Source organism: Lissotriton vulgaris, chromosome 7, assembly GCF_964263255.1.
Source record: "Lissotriton vulgaris chromosome 7, aLisVul1.2, whole genome shotgun sequence".
NCBI lineage: Eukaryota > Metazoa > Chordata > Amphibia > Caudata > Salamandridae > Lissotriton > Lissotriton vulgaris.
The window spans coordinates 236,101,576-236,121,497 of record NC_141695.1 but is presented as its reverse complement, the minus strand read 5'-3'; the positions used below and the strand labels follow the sequence as shown (position 1 = coordinate 236,121,497).

The window sequence follows — 19,922 nt, the reverse complement described above, 5'->3', positions numbered from 1 at the left end:
TTTTAGAACTGTCCTCATATCCAGGAATGCAGAGTTCTTCACCCTGGAGTAGAGGGATTCTGAAAGAATGTTGGTAATCAGATTGTCTGGTTGATATGGACGTCCGAAACAACCTTAGGGAGGAGCTTTGGGTGAGTTCTCATAACCACATTGCTAGAATGAAATACATTGTATGGTTCATGAGAGCAGAGCGCTTGGATTTCGCTAACCCTGTGGGCAGATGAAAGCTGTTATCAAGTGTTGGAGCCTTGTGTATGAGCTCAAAGGTGTCCTGCATAAGACATGAAAGGACTACATTAGGTTTCCATAAAGGGGAAGGGCACCTGATGGGAGGAAAACCCATTCTTCAAACCCTCTAGGAAATCCTTGATGACTTGGATTCTGAAAAATGAGGTTTGTGAAGGATATTTTCTGTAGGCAGAAGGGCTGCCAGGTGAACTTTTAGAGAAGAGAATTGTGACACAGATTTTGCCAAATGGAGTAAGTATGGAAGAATTGCATCTTTCTGGCAAGTGGTAGGGATTTGAATACCATATGCAAAATCTCATACATTAGAAAGCATATGCGGAACATGTGAAGGCTGCTTAGCTTCTTTGAGGATCTCCATGCAGTCTTGCAGCTGATTCAAATCTAGCTCAGAAACTATGCTGCCAAATTCTCAGAGGAGAGATTGGGGTGTACCATCTGGCCTATGAATTTCGTCAGGAGGTCTGGATGGCAGCTTGAGATGTGGATGGATGGGCCCGTGAAGGAGGTCTGTGAACCTCCATTGACGTGCCCACTTTGGAGCTAAGGGGATTCTCTTGGTTGTGGATTGGGACAACTTGTTGAGGACTGTCGGGATCAGGGACATCACCAGAAACGTGAAGAGAACTTTGCCAACATAGTTTATCCATAGGGCATTCCCCAGAGTCCCTGGATGGAAGAACCTCAATGCGAAGCTTAGGCATTTGCTATTTCCTGCGGTAGTGAACAAGGCAATGGCCCGAGTTCCTCACCGTTGGAAGATATTTGGGACATCGTTTTGTAAGACCCACTCGTGGTTTTCTTGCAGCAGTCTGCTGAGAGAATTTGTTTTAACATTTTGCACACCTGGAAAGTGAGTAGCTGGGATCATGAGGTCTCTGGCCAGAAGCCATTTCCAGATTGTCTGGGCTTCATGTGACAGTGGCCTGGGCCTCATCCCTCCTTGTTTGCTGATGCAGTACATGGTTGTTTTATTGTCCATCTGATTAAGTAGGGAATGGGATCTGAATGATGGATGAAATGCCTTCAGCGTCAGGTGGACTGCGCATAGCTCTAGAAGATTGACATTGTACATGTATTCCCTCTGCAGATATTTGCCCTGAATTTGAAGGTGGTCCATGTGGGATCCTGTTGGAAATTGCCCTTTTTTGCAGGGTTATCCCCAAACCTTTTGCTTCTTCCTCCTATTTTTTCCTGACTTGTTTGTGTTGGTTTTTAAGACTCTGGGCACTTTACCACTGCTAATCAGTGCTAAAGTGCATATGCTCTCTGTATAAATTGTGTTATGGATTGGTGTTTCCATTATTGGATGTTTGATTTACTTGTTAGTCCCTAGTAAAGTGCACTGAGTGTACCAGGGCCTGTAAATCAAATTCTACTAGGGGGCCTACAGCACTAATTGTGCCACCCACATGAGTAGCCGTAAAAAGGTAACTCAGACCTACCATTGCAGAGTCTGCGCGCAGTTTGTAACTGTTGTGTCGACTTGGCCCATGCACACTGGCCAGTCCATAACCTTCCCTTTTCTTAAATGTCAGGCACCCCTAAGGTAGGCCCAAAGTACCCCTTTGGGTAGGGTGCAGTGTATGTGAAAGGTAGGACATGCCCTTGTGTGTGTGGCATGTCCTGATAGTAAATTACAGTCCATTTCGTTTTTCACTATTGCAAGGCTGTTCCCCATAGAAAGAATGGGAAGTTTGTTTATAACATCTTATAAACATAACTGGCCCTGGGAACTAGGTGAGAAAATAAAATTGAGTATGCCTGAACTCAGAATCTAGCAATGCATATTTTAGTAAAAGTGATTTCTACATTCTGTGCCTCTGCTGGAATGGGGATTGCCTGTCTGGGTTTTGGGCGACAGAGGGCTAGGAAGCAAGGGTGGCTCCTGATAGTATAGGTAGGTCAGGAAAAGGCTGAATAGACCTGGGCTGCAATGGAGGAAGAATGAGGAGATTTCCTTGCATCTCAGAGGGCCTGGTCTGCCTCTGACAATGCTGTCTCCACCCCCTGCCATGACATCACACCAGAGAAGGCAGAACTGGTTCTAGCTGGGCACAGACAACCTCTGCCTAGAGGATCAAAGGATTTTTGGATACAAATACTGGGGCCCAGACCCCTGAACTTTAGAACTCTTTTGGATCAAGAAGACTGCCAAGAAGAAGAGCTGGAGACGCTGTGAGGAGGGACTATCACTTTCTGTGTGCTTTGCTTTATTGGCCTACAGTGGCTGCTTCTGTCTTGGGCAGTGAAAGGACTGGATGAACTTTCTGCAATCTACTTTTGTGAGTTTCTCCAAAGGCTTGAGGTAGAGCTTGCCCCCTGTTCAAGAAGTCTCAGGAACAGCAAAGACTTCAAGCTCTTCTGCCCTCAGCACTGGGGACTGTGTGTTTTGTGCTGCGACTGAAGAAAACCAACTCGACGACGTCTACAACGCTGCTACCGACTGTGTCCTGAAGGCAATGCAGAGGGCACTGCCGGAGCGCCGCACCATGACACTGGTCTCACCAATGACGCCTGCAGACGCCGCCTCCGAGCCGCTGCTCGCACTACGACCTGTAGGCACCACACTCCGCACCGCCTTTCTTCACGCCGAAGCCTGGGCAACGCAGAGCGTAACGCTGCACCGTGACCCTGGTCTAACCGACGACGCCTGCTGATGCCGCCACCGAGCCGTTGCTCGCACTGCGACCTGTGGGCACCGCACTCCGCACCGCCTCGCTTCACGATGACGCCTTGACCTCCCAGCCACTGTCGCTCCATGCCGAAATCGACGCCACTGCTTGCACCGTGTTTCGAGGGCACTGCTCGTAAAGTTACATGACTCACCGCCCTCATCCTGCACCGCAGCCTAGGCCTACTGACTCCGGCACCATCGACTCCAGTTCGTCAGCAGACGACAGCGCTTCAGCAACGACGATGCCGCTGCTTGTACCGTCACCTACCAGCACCGTGACGAGCACCGCCTTCATCTCGCACCGGAACCCTGACGACGCCATCTGACGCGCCCACCGAGCTGCTGCTCACACCGCAACCTGAGGGCACGCACACCGCTCCTCTGCACTTCACACAGCAGCACACAATGCCTGTTGACGCTGGCACTCCTGACTCCAACAGAGAGGAGATCGACCTGCAACGCCTGTGACTTCGAGGGCCCAACGACTCCTGCACTGACCTCCGGAACCGACGCCTGCGGACGCTGTGTTTTCGGAAACTCAAGGAGAGGTCACCGGCGCCCTGCTTTTCTAAAAGGTACTGTTTGCGGGTCTTCCCAACACCGTATCTGGCCCGCGACACCACCGTCAGCCAGAACTGTTTTTATTTGTTTGTTTACGACGCCGTGATAGCCCCCGACGGATCTATCGACATCAAGGAACTATTTTTAAAGCATATTTTGATAAGTGAAAATCTTGAAGTACTGCATTGTGGATTTTTATGGTTTCTGGTCTTGCCTTAAGTATATAAAAATATTATTTTTCTAAACTAGTGTGATGTCCTTTTGTAGTGCTTACGCTCTGTTACTGATGGTTAGGTGCAAATGCTTTACACACTGCATCTAAGATAAGCCTGACTGCTCATGCCAAGATACCAAGGGGGTGAGCAGGGGTTATTTTAGGAGTGTAACTTCCTTATCCTGCCTGGCTTTGGCAGATGCCCTAGCCTGCCAAAAATCCTATTTCTAACAGCTCCCCATCCCAGTAGTGAGGCATCTGTGACCATGGTCTAAGGAGAGATCTTTTGAAGGGATGGCGTACCTCGAAGTAGATGTTTGGAGAACACCACCATTTCAGGGACAGCTTACATTGAAGGGATAGGTGTATCCTGATGTCCCATTGGTCCTCAAAACGTTACTGCAGAGGTCTCATGTGGAGACAGACATTCGGTGTTAGGAAGATGCCGAAGGCCATTGAGCCGAGGAGAGAGAATACTGTTCTGACCATCAGATGAGCGGCTTTTAAAGAGAACCTGAAGCTTCTGAGGCATCGATAAGCATCTGTGTTAATTGAGGCCCCCAGATAGTGTAATGTTTGGACCAGGACAGATGTCGAATTTGTTAGTTGATATGAAGGCCTAGCCGTTGTAGGAGGTCGCAAGTCCCATTGTAAGGAAGCTGAGCTTCCTGAAACGGACACCTTGATTAGCCAATCGTCTGGATATGGTTAGACGGATATTTTGTGTTTCCCGACATGGGCAGCAACTACTGCCATGCACTTGGAGAATGTCCTGGATGCCTGCTTCAGGCTAAATAGAAGCTTTTGGAACTGATAATGGTCCTGCCCCACTACAAACCTCAAGACCTTTGACGCTTTCTTGCGATTGGTGTATAAAAATATGCATCTTGAAAGTTGATGGAACAGAAACAATCCCCCTGGTGTAATTGGGGATAGAGTTGGTGTAATGCCAACATCTGTAATTTCTCTGGCCAAATCCATTTATTGGCTGCTTTGAATTCAAGAATGGGTCTGAATTTGTTCTTGTCTTTCTTCTTGATTAGAAGGTAACTGGAATATACAACTGTACCTCGTTGTTGATGAAGAACAGACTCAACCACTTGCTTTTATATGAGGATGTTGACCTCCGGTATTAACAGGGGAAGCTGGAAACTGGATGGTTTCAGAGGTATGGACTGTGGAGGACTGGTGCACCTGAGACAATATCCATTGTGAACAATATTTAGAACCCAGGTGCCCATTGTGATGTTTTGCCACTCTACCAGATAATGTTTGATACTTCCCCCTGCCATAGTTGGTAATAGAAGAGGGGGGAGTACTGATTCAGGATTTTTAACCCAGAAGGTTGCTTGTCTCTGTGAGGCAGCATCCGGGATGATCTTCCTCTAGCTTGCTTTCTCTGGTAAGGCTGATATTTGGTTGGTGCTGTTGTTGTGCACCACTTTACTGGTTTTCCTGATACCAGTGAGGGATTTAAAACCCTCTGAGAATAAAAACGGTGTTAGTATGGCCCAAAACATTTCCATGGTTCTTAAGGTTTTTCTAAGCTGACTTCCTTTAAAGTCTCCATTTCTGCCTTCATCCTCGCCATCTTGTCATCGGTATGACTGCCAAAGAGGGTAGTATTGGAGAATAGAAGATTGAGTGTTTGTGATTCTAGCTTGAGGGAGGAAAGGCAAAGCAGAGAATGCCTGTTGATAGAGTGTTGTGGTAGTACTCATGTGTCGGGAAGAAACTGCTGCAACACTAATAATCTCGTTAAAGACCATTAGCCATCCGTTGAGGATTTCCGCAAATTCCTGATGTTTGTCTCTTGGGAGACGTTCAACAAACTGTTGCAGGGATTATCACAGAGCTCTGTCATACCCCTTATAGGGCGGTGGTGCTTGCCGCTTTAAATGTATTTGCTGCCGTACCACAGGCTTTCCGACCCTCGGAGTCCAACCTCTGACTCTCTTTATCAAAAGGGACAGTTGAAGTGGGAGTAGTGGAGTGATGTTTCTTTGCAGCCACTACAATGATTGGTGCGTCCGTATGGAGAAAAGCAAGATGCTGCCCTGGAGGGGGGTATTTTCTGAAGGCTTGATGGAGCTGGCTTCACAGATGCTGGTGTCAAGAAGAGGTCCATATTAGATTCTAATAGTCCTGGGACTAGTGGCAGCAAAGATTTTGATGCTGAGTTATGTTGAAGGGTTTCGAAGATTATGGATGTCGTTGGTATTGAAGTTGATATCGGAATATTTAGTTTAGCAGCTCACCTCACCAAGACTGAGATGAGCGCCTTGAGCTGTGATGGTGGCGCAGGGAACAATGGCGCAATCTAGAACGAGATCTGGGCCTCAGCGCAGAAGCGGCTGGCAATGGTGATGGAGGTGTATGAGGCGGAGGTGGTGGTGGTGATGGAGGAGGAAGAGGGGGTGGTGTTTGAGGAGGCAGAAATGCCACTTGAGGAGGAGAACCTGGTGCATCCCGTGAAGGAGAGTATGTTCTAGAATACTCTGAGTCTTGAGAGGAATAGATACATTTCATTTTCTTTCTTGCCTCCTGCAGCCTAGACGATGCCAAAAGAGTCTTTGACATTGACCAACCTTAATGTCTCGACGTCAATCTATTTGTCTATGGTGAAAGATGATGGTGTCTCAACATCAGAGTGTGCCTTGACATCGACTGACGACGGTGCCTCGACGGCGATCTTAATCTCAGTGGCAATAGCCGAGTGGCCTCTTACTTGAGCAAGGTCTGCAGATCTACTGTAATTCTCGACTTCAATGCCCCTTGCCTTGACACTGATCTGCAGTGCTTTCTCGACATCAAACTATAGGTAGACTGCAAACAGGTCGGCGCCGTACCGCCCCATGACATTGACTGGGACCAACGGCGTTTTTCTGCCGTTTTCTTTCTATTACCCCTTCCAGAGACAGATGATAGAGCCCCGGTAGAGGACTGACGCTCTCCTCAATCTATGGTCCCATCGGCAGATTATGTCAGTTGTTTTCATCACTCCTCTAAAATTCCTGCAGTGATGGCAAGACTCAGGAACATGATCGTTTGTAAGACAGAGTATAAACACACACTGAGAGGGTCTGTCATGGCGTGTTTACTCCCACAGTCAGGGCATTTGTCAAAAAGAGATGGCATCTTTTCTGTCAAAAACCCACTATTTCCTTACAGAACATACAGAAAAAGCCAAAGAGAGGCCAAAGACGTCGAAAGAAAAGTCTGTCACCAAAATTCAGAGGTGAATTTTGAGGAAAACAGACAATATTTGTCTGAGCACAATGCTCCACGGTGCTGTCAGCAGGAGCCGGAAAAAAAGAACTGAAGCAACTGCCACCTGATGGGATTCTGGTGGTCTCTGGTTCCTTAAAGCCACGGTCTCTTTTTTTAGCCATATAATGACAGCCTATGAGGCTACTCTATCCCCCTTCATCTCTGTCATAAAAAAGGGTTTGTGAGGGAGATTTATGCTTTTGCAAAAACATCTTGAACTTATACACAAATACTTTGTGCTGGCCCTTCTTTGATTTCATGATGAAGAGTATGGCCATTGTAGCCAATGTATACAGGCTGTATGATTTGTCTCTTTTTACACTGTCTTTACAGGCCTCCCTGAACAAAGGTGAAATTCTAAAGATGTGCATAACACTGGTGTAGAGAAGATCCACCCTATATTTTGCTAAAGCACGACGACTTGGTGTGTGGACAGTCAACGACTTGCCTAGTGGCGGGTGCCCAACAACTAATGATCTGCCAGTAGCGTGCGGGACAATTCTTTCTCACTTCCATCAGAGACTAGAACGCTTGCGTGTATGGACTCTTAAAGGACACCTGGCGTACCCGCTTACTGTGTACTTACTGTTGAACCATCTCATGCAATGCGATGTCTTTATTAAAAAATGCCAATAAACAGATTTGACAAAAAAAATAAAACAAAGGTGAAATTCTAAACTAAAGAAGATATATATTAAGGCAATGCTCCCCAATCCCTCACAGGGGCGGGACTATTCAGTCACTATGACTATACATAGAAATCCCCTACGAGAGAAGTGAGCGATATAGATTGACACGAGGTGGAGGATGCAAACATAGAGGAGAAGGATGGAGGAAGTAAGGTGATGTGAACTTGAAATATATTGCTATCAATATTGAGGAGATAGAGCATGAGGAGTTTGTGAATGAGAAACCTTTTTGAGCAACATAGGATGGCAGGGATAGAGGATGGGTGATATAGGGGCCAACATAATAGAGAAGCTGGAAGATTAGGTGAAGAGACAGAGATGACGATGGCTTATAGGAAAATAAAATGTAAATGGTGAATGGATGGAGTTGAGGAATGATACAGAAGTTGAAAGGAAGAGAACAATAGGGATGGTGAAGATGTGATAGAGGATCAGATGGTATGGATGGAAAGGTTTACAGATGTTAGGAATGCTGGTTAGGGAAAATGGAGGAGATGGAATGGGCAGCTAATGATTTAAAGGGGAGTTAGAAGACCTGGTGATAAAGTAGATGCTGATGGTGAATAGGAAAATAGGGATCATGGTGGAAGATGATGAGGTCTGAGGATCAAGGACAGGGAAATTAGGAAGTGGAGAATAGGTGTCATGGAGGAAGGAGGAGTCAAATATTGAGGAGAGGTAGAATTCTTGAGATGGTAGAGAATGGCTAGGGGAGATGATGGATGAGTCTGTCTGTTGTAGAGGTGGAGCATGAAGGATCAGATGGAGGATAGATGGGGAGGTGGAAGGGATACATACTTGTGTGGCCCCTTCTTCACTCCCTGCATGCCTCTTCATTGTTCATGCTGGTGCATAGACTTCTTTGTGGGGCTAGAGCCCCAAATAACACTACGAAAGTCAGTGAGAAAAATTAGATAAATGATGACAAGTTCAAACACTAGATATAAATTTTGAATACCACAGTACACGTAGTTCAAAAACACTTTGGGCCTGATTCGCAAAGGGCCTCTGCACTTGTGATAGTGGGGGCCTGTAGTCATGGGGAAGTTAGCTCTTGGGTCGGAATCTCTGCAATGAGACTCATCATTGCGGGGATGCCACTCTGATTATGGAGACTCCCCTACGATTGCGAGGCCTCCATAACGAGTGCGGAGGCCCTTTGTGAACCAGGCAGTATATTTGTGTAGGATAGAGGTGCTACCAGATCATGATCTTACAGACCAGGGTCACTGGTTGCATGTTCCTTACCACTCCAAGGTCCTTTATTGATTAGTGCGAGCATGGTATTGTGCTCCCGTATTCTTCCTGTGAAAAGATGAATTAAAAAAAACACTGCTAGACTGATCAGAGCCTTGTTTTGCTGTACCCAAAGGGACCTCTGCGAGTCATCATGCTCTCTGAAGCTCTGCTCTTCAAGAATTCTCTCGGAAATTCAAGGTTAAAGCCTTTTAGGACTCTTTCTTTCTGATCTTACAGCCTCAAATTTCTAGCTGAGACTTTCGCTCAGATTCTTAAAGCAATTTGTGAACATAGGTTGAAAGTAGGCTTTCAAAAAAGGCAGCTACTGAGATGATGGCATTGTATTTATAAATTCATACATTGTGCCAGTTTAGTGGAGGTACTGCATTCTCAATTTTACAATCAGAGGGAAATTTGTGGGCATTCCTGATTATGACACCCTGCAAAAGCAGGTGAACACTGGCCAACTCGTAGGTTTGTGGGTATTCAGTAACCACTTGCACATTCGCAAGTGCATTCGCAAGTGCAGGAATTTGTGCTTTTCAGAATGGGATTTGGGTAGGAACTCCGTTTTATTCATCAACAATGTAGGAAAAGGGCCTTCTTCAAAGAAAAATATATCTTCTCTGCCGCGAAATATAAGTTGTCTCAGGGATTCTGCTCCTACACAGAACTGTGCATCGAGACTTGGAACCTCAGTAAGTTAGGGTGTATAAACTCACCTTAGTATCCAAAATCCCCTACCAGACTAGCAATCGGTGTCTCATTGGTTCTTCCATACCCCCAATGATTAGACAACCCAGAACATGAACTTAAAATACCTCAGGTAATGTGGAACACACAAACACTCTTACATTATACTATCATACCAGTCCAAAATGAGGAGTAAATGAAGACACGTGCAAGTTTGAAATGTTTATTTCTAATGCTGTGTTCTCAGGCGCAGTATCTTAGCTAATACAAGCAGACATATTATAAGCAACAAGGTTATCAGCATAGTTACCACTCCATAAAATACAAAGGGTGAAAGCATGTTAAAATGCTCAAGGGAAGCAGGCTAAATTGCACCTCAGTCTTACCCTCCCTTGCTAGTATATAACTTTATATCTACAGAAGGTCTCTTTGGGATTACAAGGGCGGCCCCATACCTCTGGTCCTAGTAGAAAGGTGTAACATCATTTTCTACACCAGCTCTCTGCATGCGAATGTTCTCCAAGTGTGTGTGCCTGCTCTGCGCAGTGCATTATTAAACGCGCCAAAATCAGAGGTGGCCACAGCTGCATATGTGTTATGTCTAGGACGTGTGATGATCAGACCGAACAACAACCACTGTGTTGAAATAACCTTGAAGTCCTGGGCACTCGCTATTCAGACATAGCTTACCAAGCAAGGCTGATACAATAGGAAAACATATTCTCGTGTGAAGCAAAATATTCTGCTAGACTCTAAACATTTATAATATTATGTGCCTTGTGCAAAAGCAGCAGAAAGGAAAAATGGCGTTTAAACTTCAAATAAGCCCATACTAACTTAACACAGTGTAAAGGCAAAGCCCATCTCCATGACAAAGTCACATATGTTAATGCACTTTTTATCACTTTCTTTGCATGTGAAAGTACTACACATTTGAATATACTAGGAAATTCTTGTAAATGTCTGCAACTCTGGGCAATAGCTTGCTTAATCTCCACAACGGCCCCCACAACTCTAAGGATGCCTGGCCTCCACCTTGGGGGTGCCTAGGAGTGGACGCCTCACAGGGAAAGCCAGGATGGGTTCCACAGCGGTATTCGTACAAGCGCCTTGAGACCCTTGCGGGTGAGTAGTGCGCTATACAAGTATCAATTTACATTTACATGCCTGACATGTCCTACAATAGGCCTCTGGCGCAGGTGAAATGATGGATGAATCCAATGAGAAATGCAACCACATGGTGGCCTGGGATAACAAGATTATTGTAAAATAACATGTACAACCAATAGCATGCAATACTATTGTTATATCTAAAGCCCAGTGAGATCACTAGGCTAGGCAAAAAAATACAAAGTCAACAAACTGTTGTCAAAGTAAAAACCCCTCATGTATGGGTAGGCGGAGTCTTAACGTAAAGCCAAAATAAAGGAAATCTGTGATACAGTCATTTCACCAAGGGATAACACAGCAACCATGAAATAGAGGAGTGTTTTAATCAAAGAGAAGGAAAATAAAAAAAACAAAGACACAGCTCACAAAACTAAATGGTTGTTTGTAGAGCCGCTCAGTAACCCAGTCCAGCATTGACATACATTGGAGGGCAGATTCACTTAGTATTGTCCAACACAATACTGCGCTTCAGTAAATTTGGCCTTGAATCCCTTGTTGCAATCACATCAATTAAAAACCATCTCTTTGTAGACCCCATCTGAGTCATTGCAGCTATATTGCCAGTGAGTAGATTAAGCCGTCAAAACCATTCTCCATTTGAAATGTCAAACTTGGAGAGTGTTGCCTCTTTGGACTCATCCTCACCCTCTAAATAAGCAAAATACCTCCCACAGACATCTAAGAGATCACAGGCTCTGAAACTATTGCTCATCCAAAATACAATGAATCATCTTCTTTCATGTCAATGGGATCACGCTCTGAAATCATTCAGGGCCTCATTACGATGTCGGTCGGATTTGCCTCCGAAGACATCGATGCGACGTCACAATTAGGATACAACTGCACATTCTGCGTTCGCAAACGTCCATTTACAATGGGAGCTTGTGCGGCAGTCCAAGACCGCCCGCAGCACAAACTACCAGTGGACAATCAAAGTTTTTGCATATTTCTTGACCGTGTGGCAGGCACCTCAAGGTGTTCCGTTGACATATGTGGTCAGCAAAGTATGTGTCCAGCAAATGGGAAAGTTTGTTAAAATTATTTTGGAAGACTTTATCTGTTTTTTCTCAGGTTCTGATTTTTTTTTATTATTTTCTTGAGTTTTTTGTGCTTTGTCTTCTGGGGTAGGTTTGGATGCAGTTTTATGCCTTTCAGGAAGTGTTGCTTCTTAATATAATTTCATAATGAATGCACGTGGCTTTCTTATATGGAGTTCTGCTGAACCTGGGCTGCAGAGTACCAAGTGTTTGGAAAGCCTAAAATGCAATCTAGCCTCACTTATGTCTGCCTCAAGGCCTCATGTCACTTGTATCACCTCCAGTCAATCCTGATGATATAGCCATCATCAATGTGCATTCTGCTGCTTGTATTTTTGATGTCCTCATTATAGTTAGGGACGTTTAGCACCCAGCATGCAAAGTGCTGTTGAATAAACATTCCAGGAAAGGCTGAAGATGGCATACATGGCATGGAGCACCTGAGACAATCCCCCACAGGCCACCTCTGGAGCCTTAGTTTGGTACTGTCCAGGGCATATTGAATAGGTATAATCTAGGCATGCTTTGCCCCAAACGTTTCCCAGTTTGTCTTTGAAATGATGACATAATTTTCTTATTTGAGGACGACTCCTGTTTTTTTATACCTCATCCTTATGATACAAACTACTTTCCTTGCTGTAGGTCCCACTCCGTATAGATCGGCTGACTCCGCTGGTGCCGGACGGGACGCTAAGGGTAAGCACCTTCTCTTCTCCAGCCTATGCTTATAAATTGAGTTTTTTGTTGTCTTCAATTATCATGTTACAGACCCTCAATGTGTCCTTCTCATTTGAGTTCAGCAGTGGGGCTTTTGGAGCCCAGTCTCTGTGAATGTGAATACTCTTTTCTTAATAACTACAATGAGTCCATGAATAGGCCGCTAGATTGAGCCTTATCAAGCAGATACACGCCTAGATCAAGCAGGCCCTAAAATTACCACCTTGGTTTAGCTTTGACTACAGGCATCTTCCAAGTCCTGTTCATTCAAAAACGGCTCCTGGTCAAAGGGCCATAAGATCTTAACAAGCATTTGCAATGCAGTAGGTCTAACAATTGCGAGATTTTGAGCTATTGGCATTGTAAATGATAATGCTTTTTATTTTTGTGTTATTGAAAAACCTGCAATAATAAAAGGCATTGTCATTTACAAAACCAATAGGTGAAAGTGTCTAACATGGGAAACCTATTGCATTGCAAATGAATCCAAACAATTACACCAGGTGAATGGCCCTGTATGTGGTGTTTTGTTATTGCTGAAATGACAGTAGTTCTGCAACAGCAACAAATTATCTGTTTATATGGATAGATTAATGGATTTTTGCTGTGATTGCGCTGCCACTACGTCAAGCACTTTTGAACATCTGTGCCTGTGACTTCATCCTCAAAGGTAACACTAAGCACTGATAAGGTTTTTAACTGCCACAAAACAAAGGCACTAAACTAGAAGTGGCATACGAAAAGGGCCGAGTACCATACGTAAACAACAATGAAAACATTTAAATTTATGAGAAACCCCAACTTCAGAGAGAGGGTTACAATGAAAGTGACAGCACTTCAGGAACAAGCCCCTATAGAAAGAACGTAAAAACTGCAATGCAGAAACTAACTGGTATCATGTACTGCAGAAACAGAATTCTCTAACTCATTGTGGCACATTGTTTCATTCAACATGCCTAATCAATAACCACACTTTGTAAAATTGTTGCAACGGATCCATCCTGTTTAGACCAAGGAAGGGTAGACTTTTCACTCTGCACTTCAAAAGAATGGACTCCCGTTAACAATATTTCAGATTGACTGCGTTCAAGTGCCGAGATCCTCCCATCTGCAAGACTAGTTATGGTTGAGACCTTTGTTTGAAACAGGTAAAGCAGATGGTAATGAAATGATACAAGCAAGGAGATACGGGATTCCGGCAGTATTGATGCCATAAATTCACAATTCATTGATGGGGCGGTTCAGCAGTGTCAGTCTCGTGAAAGCCATTATTTTCCTGATTGCAGTGTGAAAGTCATTATACAAGAAGCAAACTACAAGTGCAAAAACGTTAAGGACAAAACTAGATTGAAGGGCTTCTCCGGTGCCCCGGTAAACTTCACAGCTGTTACTTTAAGAATGTAGCCCTGCTCCACTCACTTCCACATGACACACAGCCTCCTGGCCGCTGCACACCTAAACATTTCTACTCTGAGCCCCGGGTTGCCACCATGTCCCTTCCCCTCATCTAATCGGAGCCTAAGTAACACAACGTGCGCAGGCCACACATAAAAAATAAAAATATAAATTCCTTGATACAACTCACAGCTAAAACACACTGTTGACCAAAAGCAGACAGCAGCTGTACGTAAACCGTGCCTTACACAGGCGTGCATAAACAAAAGGAGGGTCTATACTGACGTTGGAGTCCTGTTGTGCCTTTGTCCTCCCACCGCCGCTTACACCATCGCGGCCGCTGTGTGAAGGACTACGTCCCCCAGACCCCTCAGCGGCTGAAGCCGCACACGTCAATCACCGCGCGCAGAGGCGCTTTAAATCTCCCTGGCCTCCTGCGTTGCGGGATCGTGCGTGGGACGCGCCGGGAGAAGCCCGGGACAAGGTCGGGGCCGTCCGGGGCTGGCCAAGGCTGGGCTGGGCCATCCCTCTAACCCCTGGTATATTCCATGGACATCCAATAGGTATTTGGACTTTTTGCACTGTATACTGCATTATATCGCAGATTTACCTTCCAGGATTTCTGCGCCATCTAAGGGAAAGTGTATTGCTCATGCCAATGTCAACCCGATCTGGAAAGGGTAAGCGGGTGGGGGGAGGCTGTGTTAGTGGCACACTTGACCAGTTCATCACCCGAGCTTACTCGGTCCTTGAGAAGGAAATCGCCATTACAGAGCGCCGCCTCTCACTTGAACCTCTTAATCATAAGCGTTCTTCCCTAGGGCCTCTAGCATTGGCGGTCTCCCCTGTAAATACCAACGAGCACACAGAAGGAGTTACACCTGGTCAAGTCCTATTGAAGCCATGTACCATAAGGGCTAGCCTGGAGAGGCTTAATGTTTTAGAATTTCCCAGGCAAGCAGTCACCCCGCCTGTATCGGGGCTTGCTACACCGATCGAGAAAGACGCCTGTATTAGTACCCTCATAATCCTCGAGGGCTCTCCTGTGCAATTAGAGTCAGCGGTTGTTACAGGAGCTAGGTTAGCACCCATCAAGAGGAAAAGAGCTATATGTGGTCTAAGGGGTGGATGTCTTAAAACCTCTAAGAAGTTTAAGGCAAAAAGTTCTAAGGGAAGCGTGAAATCCTTGGGGTTAGGGAGGCCTGAGAGCCTTATGCCAACTAGAGGAGGAGGTAGTTTTTTGACCAGCGGCCAGTTTATGTGAATCACAAGTGAGCTGGAGAACGCAAGCCCAAAGCAACCTCTATCATAGGCAGTTTACCTCAGATTCCCCCCATTGCCCAGATAGAGAAAATGGTGAAATCCCTGATACTCCCTGTACTTGAGAGGGTGAAGGTATTGACGGAGGGCTGGATAGATTTGAGCAAGCCACTCTTGACAATTTCTTTTCCCTCAAGTCACTAATCAAATTACAGGCAGGATGTGCCCGAAGCGAAGGAAGACCCATTGGTGGATGTTACATCTACAGAGGCGAGGGTACCAATAGCGCCAGAGGTAGTCCTTGGGTCTACGTTGGGAGTGAATGCTGTAGTATCAGCAGTACCAACTCATAGTGTCAAGCAAATTAGCTCAACCTCCAATCCGAACTTGGCCAAAGGGCATAAAGGTCCCCGTCAAAGTGTACCCACGCAGAGTCAGGATACTAATACCACTGACTTTAGATAACACCTTGAGCATGAAAGCTCATGTATCAACAATCTGTGGCAAAGGCTTTGCTATACTTAAGATGCTCCGGCAAGTTTTCCCATGGATCCCTATTGAATGTAGGAAAATACTGGTCCAATCCTTATTAATGAGAAGGCTGGATTATGGAAACTCTCTGTTCGTGGGAATGGCTGACTACCTCTTTTCTAAACTACAAATCGTACAGAACGCTGCGGCGAAGGCAATCTGTAATAAAAAAAGTACGACCCAGCCAAAAGCTGCCTGCGTGAGCTTCACTGGCTACCAATGAGGCAGAGAGCCACGTTTAAGCTGCTGTGCATAACGCATAGAGCTTTGCACAATACTGGCCCTCACATCCTAAAAAACAAAATCAGATTTTACGCTCCTTCCAGGAACCTGCGATCCCGCACGGCAGCTAGAGCAAGAAACACTTGTGTGAAAACAGCTAGGATGGGTGGACTGGCGTTCCCCCACCTGGCGGCAAATAGCTGGAATGAGTTGCCTATGGAACTTAGATTAACTGACTGCTATTTGTCCTTTAGAAGGCAATTAAAAACATTTATTTTCCTTAATTCTGATTAAATTACAGTTATGACCCTGTTATTTGCCAACCACCCACGTCTGTCATGACAGCGCCGTGATATCCTATCTAGGATGATTGTTTGCTGTCTACAAGGACCATTGACATTGCCATTGACTCTGGGAAAAAGAGGGGGACACAGTTGCAATCTATCTGTACTAGCCCAAAAGCCTATCCCGGTTGCGAATGGAGTTACCAACCCTCCCCATATTAACCTACCGCCAGAATGCCTGCGTTATGTAGTTGTGCTTACCGGGGTTCCACAGCTGAAGGCCGGAAAACTAGAATGGTACGGCGAGCTTAAAAATAAGACCATGTTTTGGTTAAATGAGAATAGACCTGTTCCAAGCCAATTTGACGGTCAGGTTCTTCACGTTAGAAGGGTCAGTTGGGTTGGTAATAGGACTAAAGATACGATGGGGGATTGCATTCTGGTCAATTTTAGGGACGTCAGGGTTGCAAGGTATATCTGCAACCAACACTATGGCCATAGTAGTACAGGAATTGGCACATACGATCTAAGTTATTTTCAGCTGCAACCAGCATGCCCCCTGAATGCTTGTTACCAGCTCTGGGATGGGAGGAAAAGTGGTTTTTACCCCAACACCTACTATACCCATATGGCCTCTGTTCCAAACGTAGGCCTAGATGCCCAAAGGATGGACTGTGGTTGACATGGTGCTCACTCCCGCGTCAAAAGGTCATCATTCGTAGTGGATATTTCTGGGTGTAGAGAGTTGAGTGAGCCTAGTGCATCACCTTGGCCAACACACACTCTTGACAGTTTTTCTTCTTTAAATATTCTTAGTCCCATGAATATGCCAGTTTCTGACATTTTTCCAATCCAGAATAGCCATAGGCCTGTGGAGTCAGAGGGCACATCACCGGAGATTCAAATTAGGCCCAGCTTGTTTGCTATACAGCCCCCTCTGGAGCCAGCTGTAGCTGACACTGATGTTAGGATTCTTAGCTGGAACATAGCGGGCATCTCCAGAAAACTAGATCTCCCTGATTGGAATACCCTGATTGAGTCTTTTGCGATATGTATCTTTCAAGAGACCTGGAGTATGGAGCCTTGCCACAAGGTTGGCTACACCATTTACTTTATACCAGCAGTTTCCCCCCCCCCCACAGGAAGAGGACGCCCCTCAGGAGGTCTTCTTATATGGGTTAGTATCTCTCTGGGCTGTCAAATTGTGCAAAAAGAAACTAACTCTCCAGATATATTAAGAATTTAAGCTAGGGGGCCCCGGAGAGGGCGTACTATACAAATATTTAATATTTACGCTAGGGGTACCAAAGGTTGTTCTTCATCTCCAACTGTCACTATGATTGAAGACGAACTCAGGCAGTGTAGCGGTAGCATGTATGTCCTGGTCGCAGGGGACTTCATTTGTACATTTGAGCCCCTTGCGGCAGAGGACATCTTGGACATTTCCAAAGAGGATGCTAGGAGGGGTATACCCTCTTTAACAATTCAACCCATAAAGAGGTGGTCCCAACGGGCCATTCAGTTGAACACCTTAACCATGGAATTTGGATTAAGGGCAGTAAACGGCAGAACCATCTCGGACCCTCCTGGAGCCCATACGTTTAACAGGGTCGACCACTCCTCGAGGATAGACTATATCCTCCTGGATTTTAAGCTTTGGAGCTTCATGTATGACATGGCAGTCTTGTCTACTGTGGACAGTGACCATAATCCGCTCTCCCTGATCTTGCACCCCCTGTGGTCGCGCACAAACGGCCCGGTAGAACCGCCCAAAATATTGTCAACCTCAGAAGTTTGTCCATCAAACTGCGGGAGGCGCCTCAAATGGTGTAAAGTTGTTCTGGATGAGGGGAAAACCAAGAAAATAGGGGCCCTTATGGCAGCGGCCCAGACCAAGCTGGACACTATAGCCCTGGATTTTCCAGAAGTATCTGTTCTTTTTTGCGATACTACTAATGCTTTGGGCAACTTATTCCTAGTGCAAAACAGGGGTCTCCCTCAAAGGGAGCGCTAGAGACCTAAGGGCAACCCGGGCTGGTACTCTAAAAAATGCCGGCAGATGAAATCTGCACTTATTAAAGCAGTGAAACTTAAGTCCCCCGAGTTGATCCGGCTGGCTAGGAAGGAATACAAGCTGTCCATTAGCGAAGCTAGGAAAGGGTGGGAGGACCAGTACTGGCATGACTTAAAGGAAGCCAGTGCGGGGAGGGATCCTAGTGGGTTCTGGAACCTAGTAAGGGCTAGGAATAGGCCTGATAATACTCTTATCACGTGTAACATTACTGGCCAAACGTGGTTTGATCATATCTATATACCACCCACCTAGATGGAAAGCAGGGGCCGACCATATTATCCTCAATGGACCCCATGGAGGAGCGAGAAGCCCATGCCTTCACAGCCAAGGAAGTGGAAAATGTGATTAAATCTTTAGTGCTGCATAAAGCAGCAGGCCCAGATGGTATACCAGGGGATTTGCTCCATCTCAATCACATCGAATGGGGGAGGCTTATCTCCACTCTACTTAATGCCATCAATAACAGCGCGGCAATCCCAGACTCATGGAAGGGGGCAGAGGGCGTCCCAATTTTTAAGAAGGGGCATCGGGACGACCCTGCCAATTACCGCCCAATAAGCCTAATCGATTCTACACAGAAGGTTGCTGGAAAGGTGGTTCTTGGGAGAGTGTTACAGTGGGTTGATGATAACAAAATCCTTTCGGACTATCAAGCAGGTTTTAGGACCGGCACAGGGACCATTGAACAAGCATACAGATTATTGCTTATATACTGGAAGGTGGTCGTACTAGGCAAAGGAAGTCTTTATCTCGCTTTTATCGACCTGAAGACTGCCTTTGACCTGGTGCCCCGGGATCGTCTGTGGGGGTACTGTATGAAATGGGGATGCCACCATATATCTTGTCAATTTTGGTGAGGCTCCATATTGGAAATTTTGCTCAGGTGAGGTGGGGTACCCAGGGCCAGAAGTCTGATAGAATTCCAGTGAATAGGGGTGTCCGCGCCAGGGTTGTGTCCTTGCCCCCACTCTGTTCTCACTTTATGTGAATGGAGTGGTGGAGCACCTATTGAAAAATCCATCTGATGCACCTTCCCTGGCGGGCAAGCGAATACCAACTCTCCTATTCGCTGATGATACCCTCCTCATCTCCAAGTCCCCTGTGGGCTTACAGAGCCTCTTGGATAGTTTCCAGTCCTTCTGCACCTGCAGAGGGCTTATAATCAATACTGACAAGACTAAACACCTGGTGCTGAACCCCTCCAAAAAACTCGGGCGACCACCGGCTCTGAACCTTGTCCCCCTGGAAAGGGTTGCGGAATTTGTTTATCTAGGTATCCGCATATCAGACACAATGCAGTGGAATCCACACCTCCAAAAGATGTTATTAAGCCACAAAAGGGTAGTGGGGGCACTCGTTAAGGAACAGCTCTCTTTCTCAACCAAACCGATCGCCCCGGTTATAGATATATATAAGGTGAGGGGAGTTAGCGTAGCACTATACGGGGCAGAACTCTGGGGTACGTGTAACATAGACCAGTTATCCAGATCTGAGAACAAGTTTTTGAAGGACTTGATGGCCCTGCCACAGAGTACCCCCACGTTACCCCTGCTACTCGATATGGGGTGCCGTTCGATCAAAGACCAGGCACAAATCCGTCCGCTTCTACTATGAGCACATCTATGGCGAGTCCCAGAATTAGC

General features: G+C 45.9%; 1 protein-coding gene across 5 annotated transcripts in view; it reads left to right on the top strand.

Annotated features, from left to right (window-relative positions):
- Positions 1-19,922, top strand: part of LOC147701275 (uncharacterized) — a 208,684-nt gene that overhangs the window by 138,089 nt on the left and 50,673 nt on the right. For all 5 annotated transcript variants that reach the window (XM_086930007.1, XM_086930010.1, XM_086930008.1 and 2 more), the window contains one exon: positions 12,439-12,492. In XM_086930007.1, the coding sequence (XP_086786133.1) occupies positions 12,439-12,492 (54 nt within the window). The remainder of the gene's footprint in view (positions 1-12,438; positions 12,493-19,922) is intronic.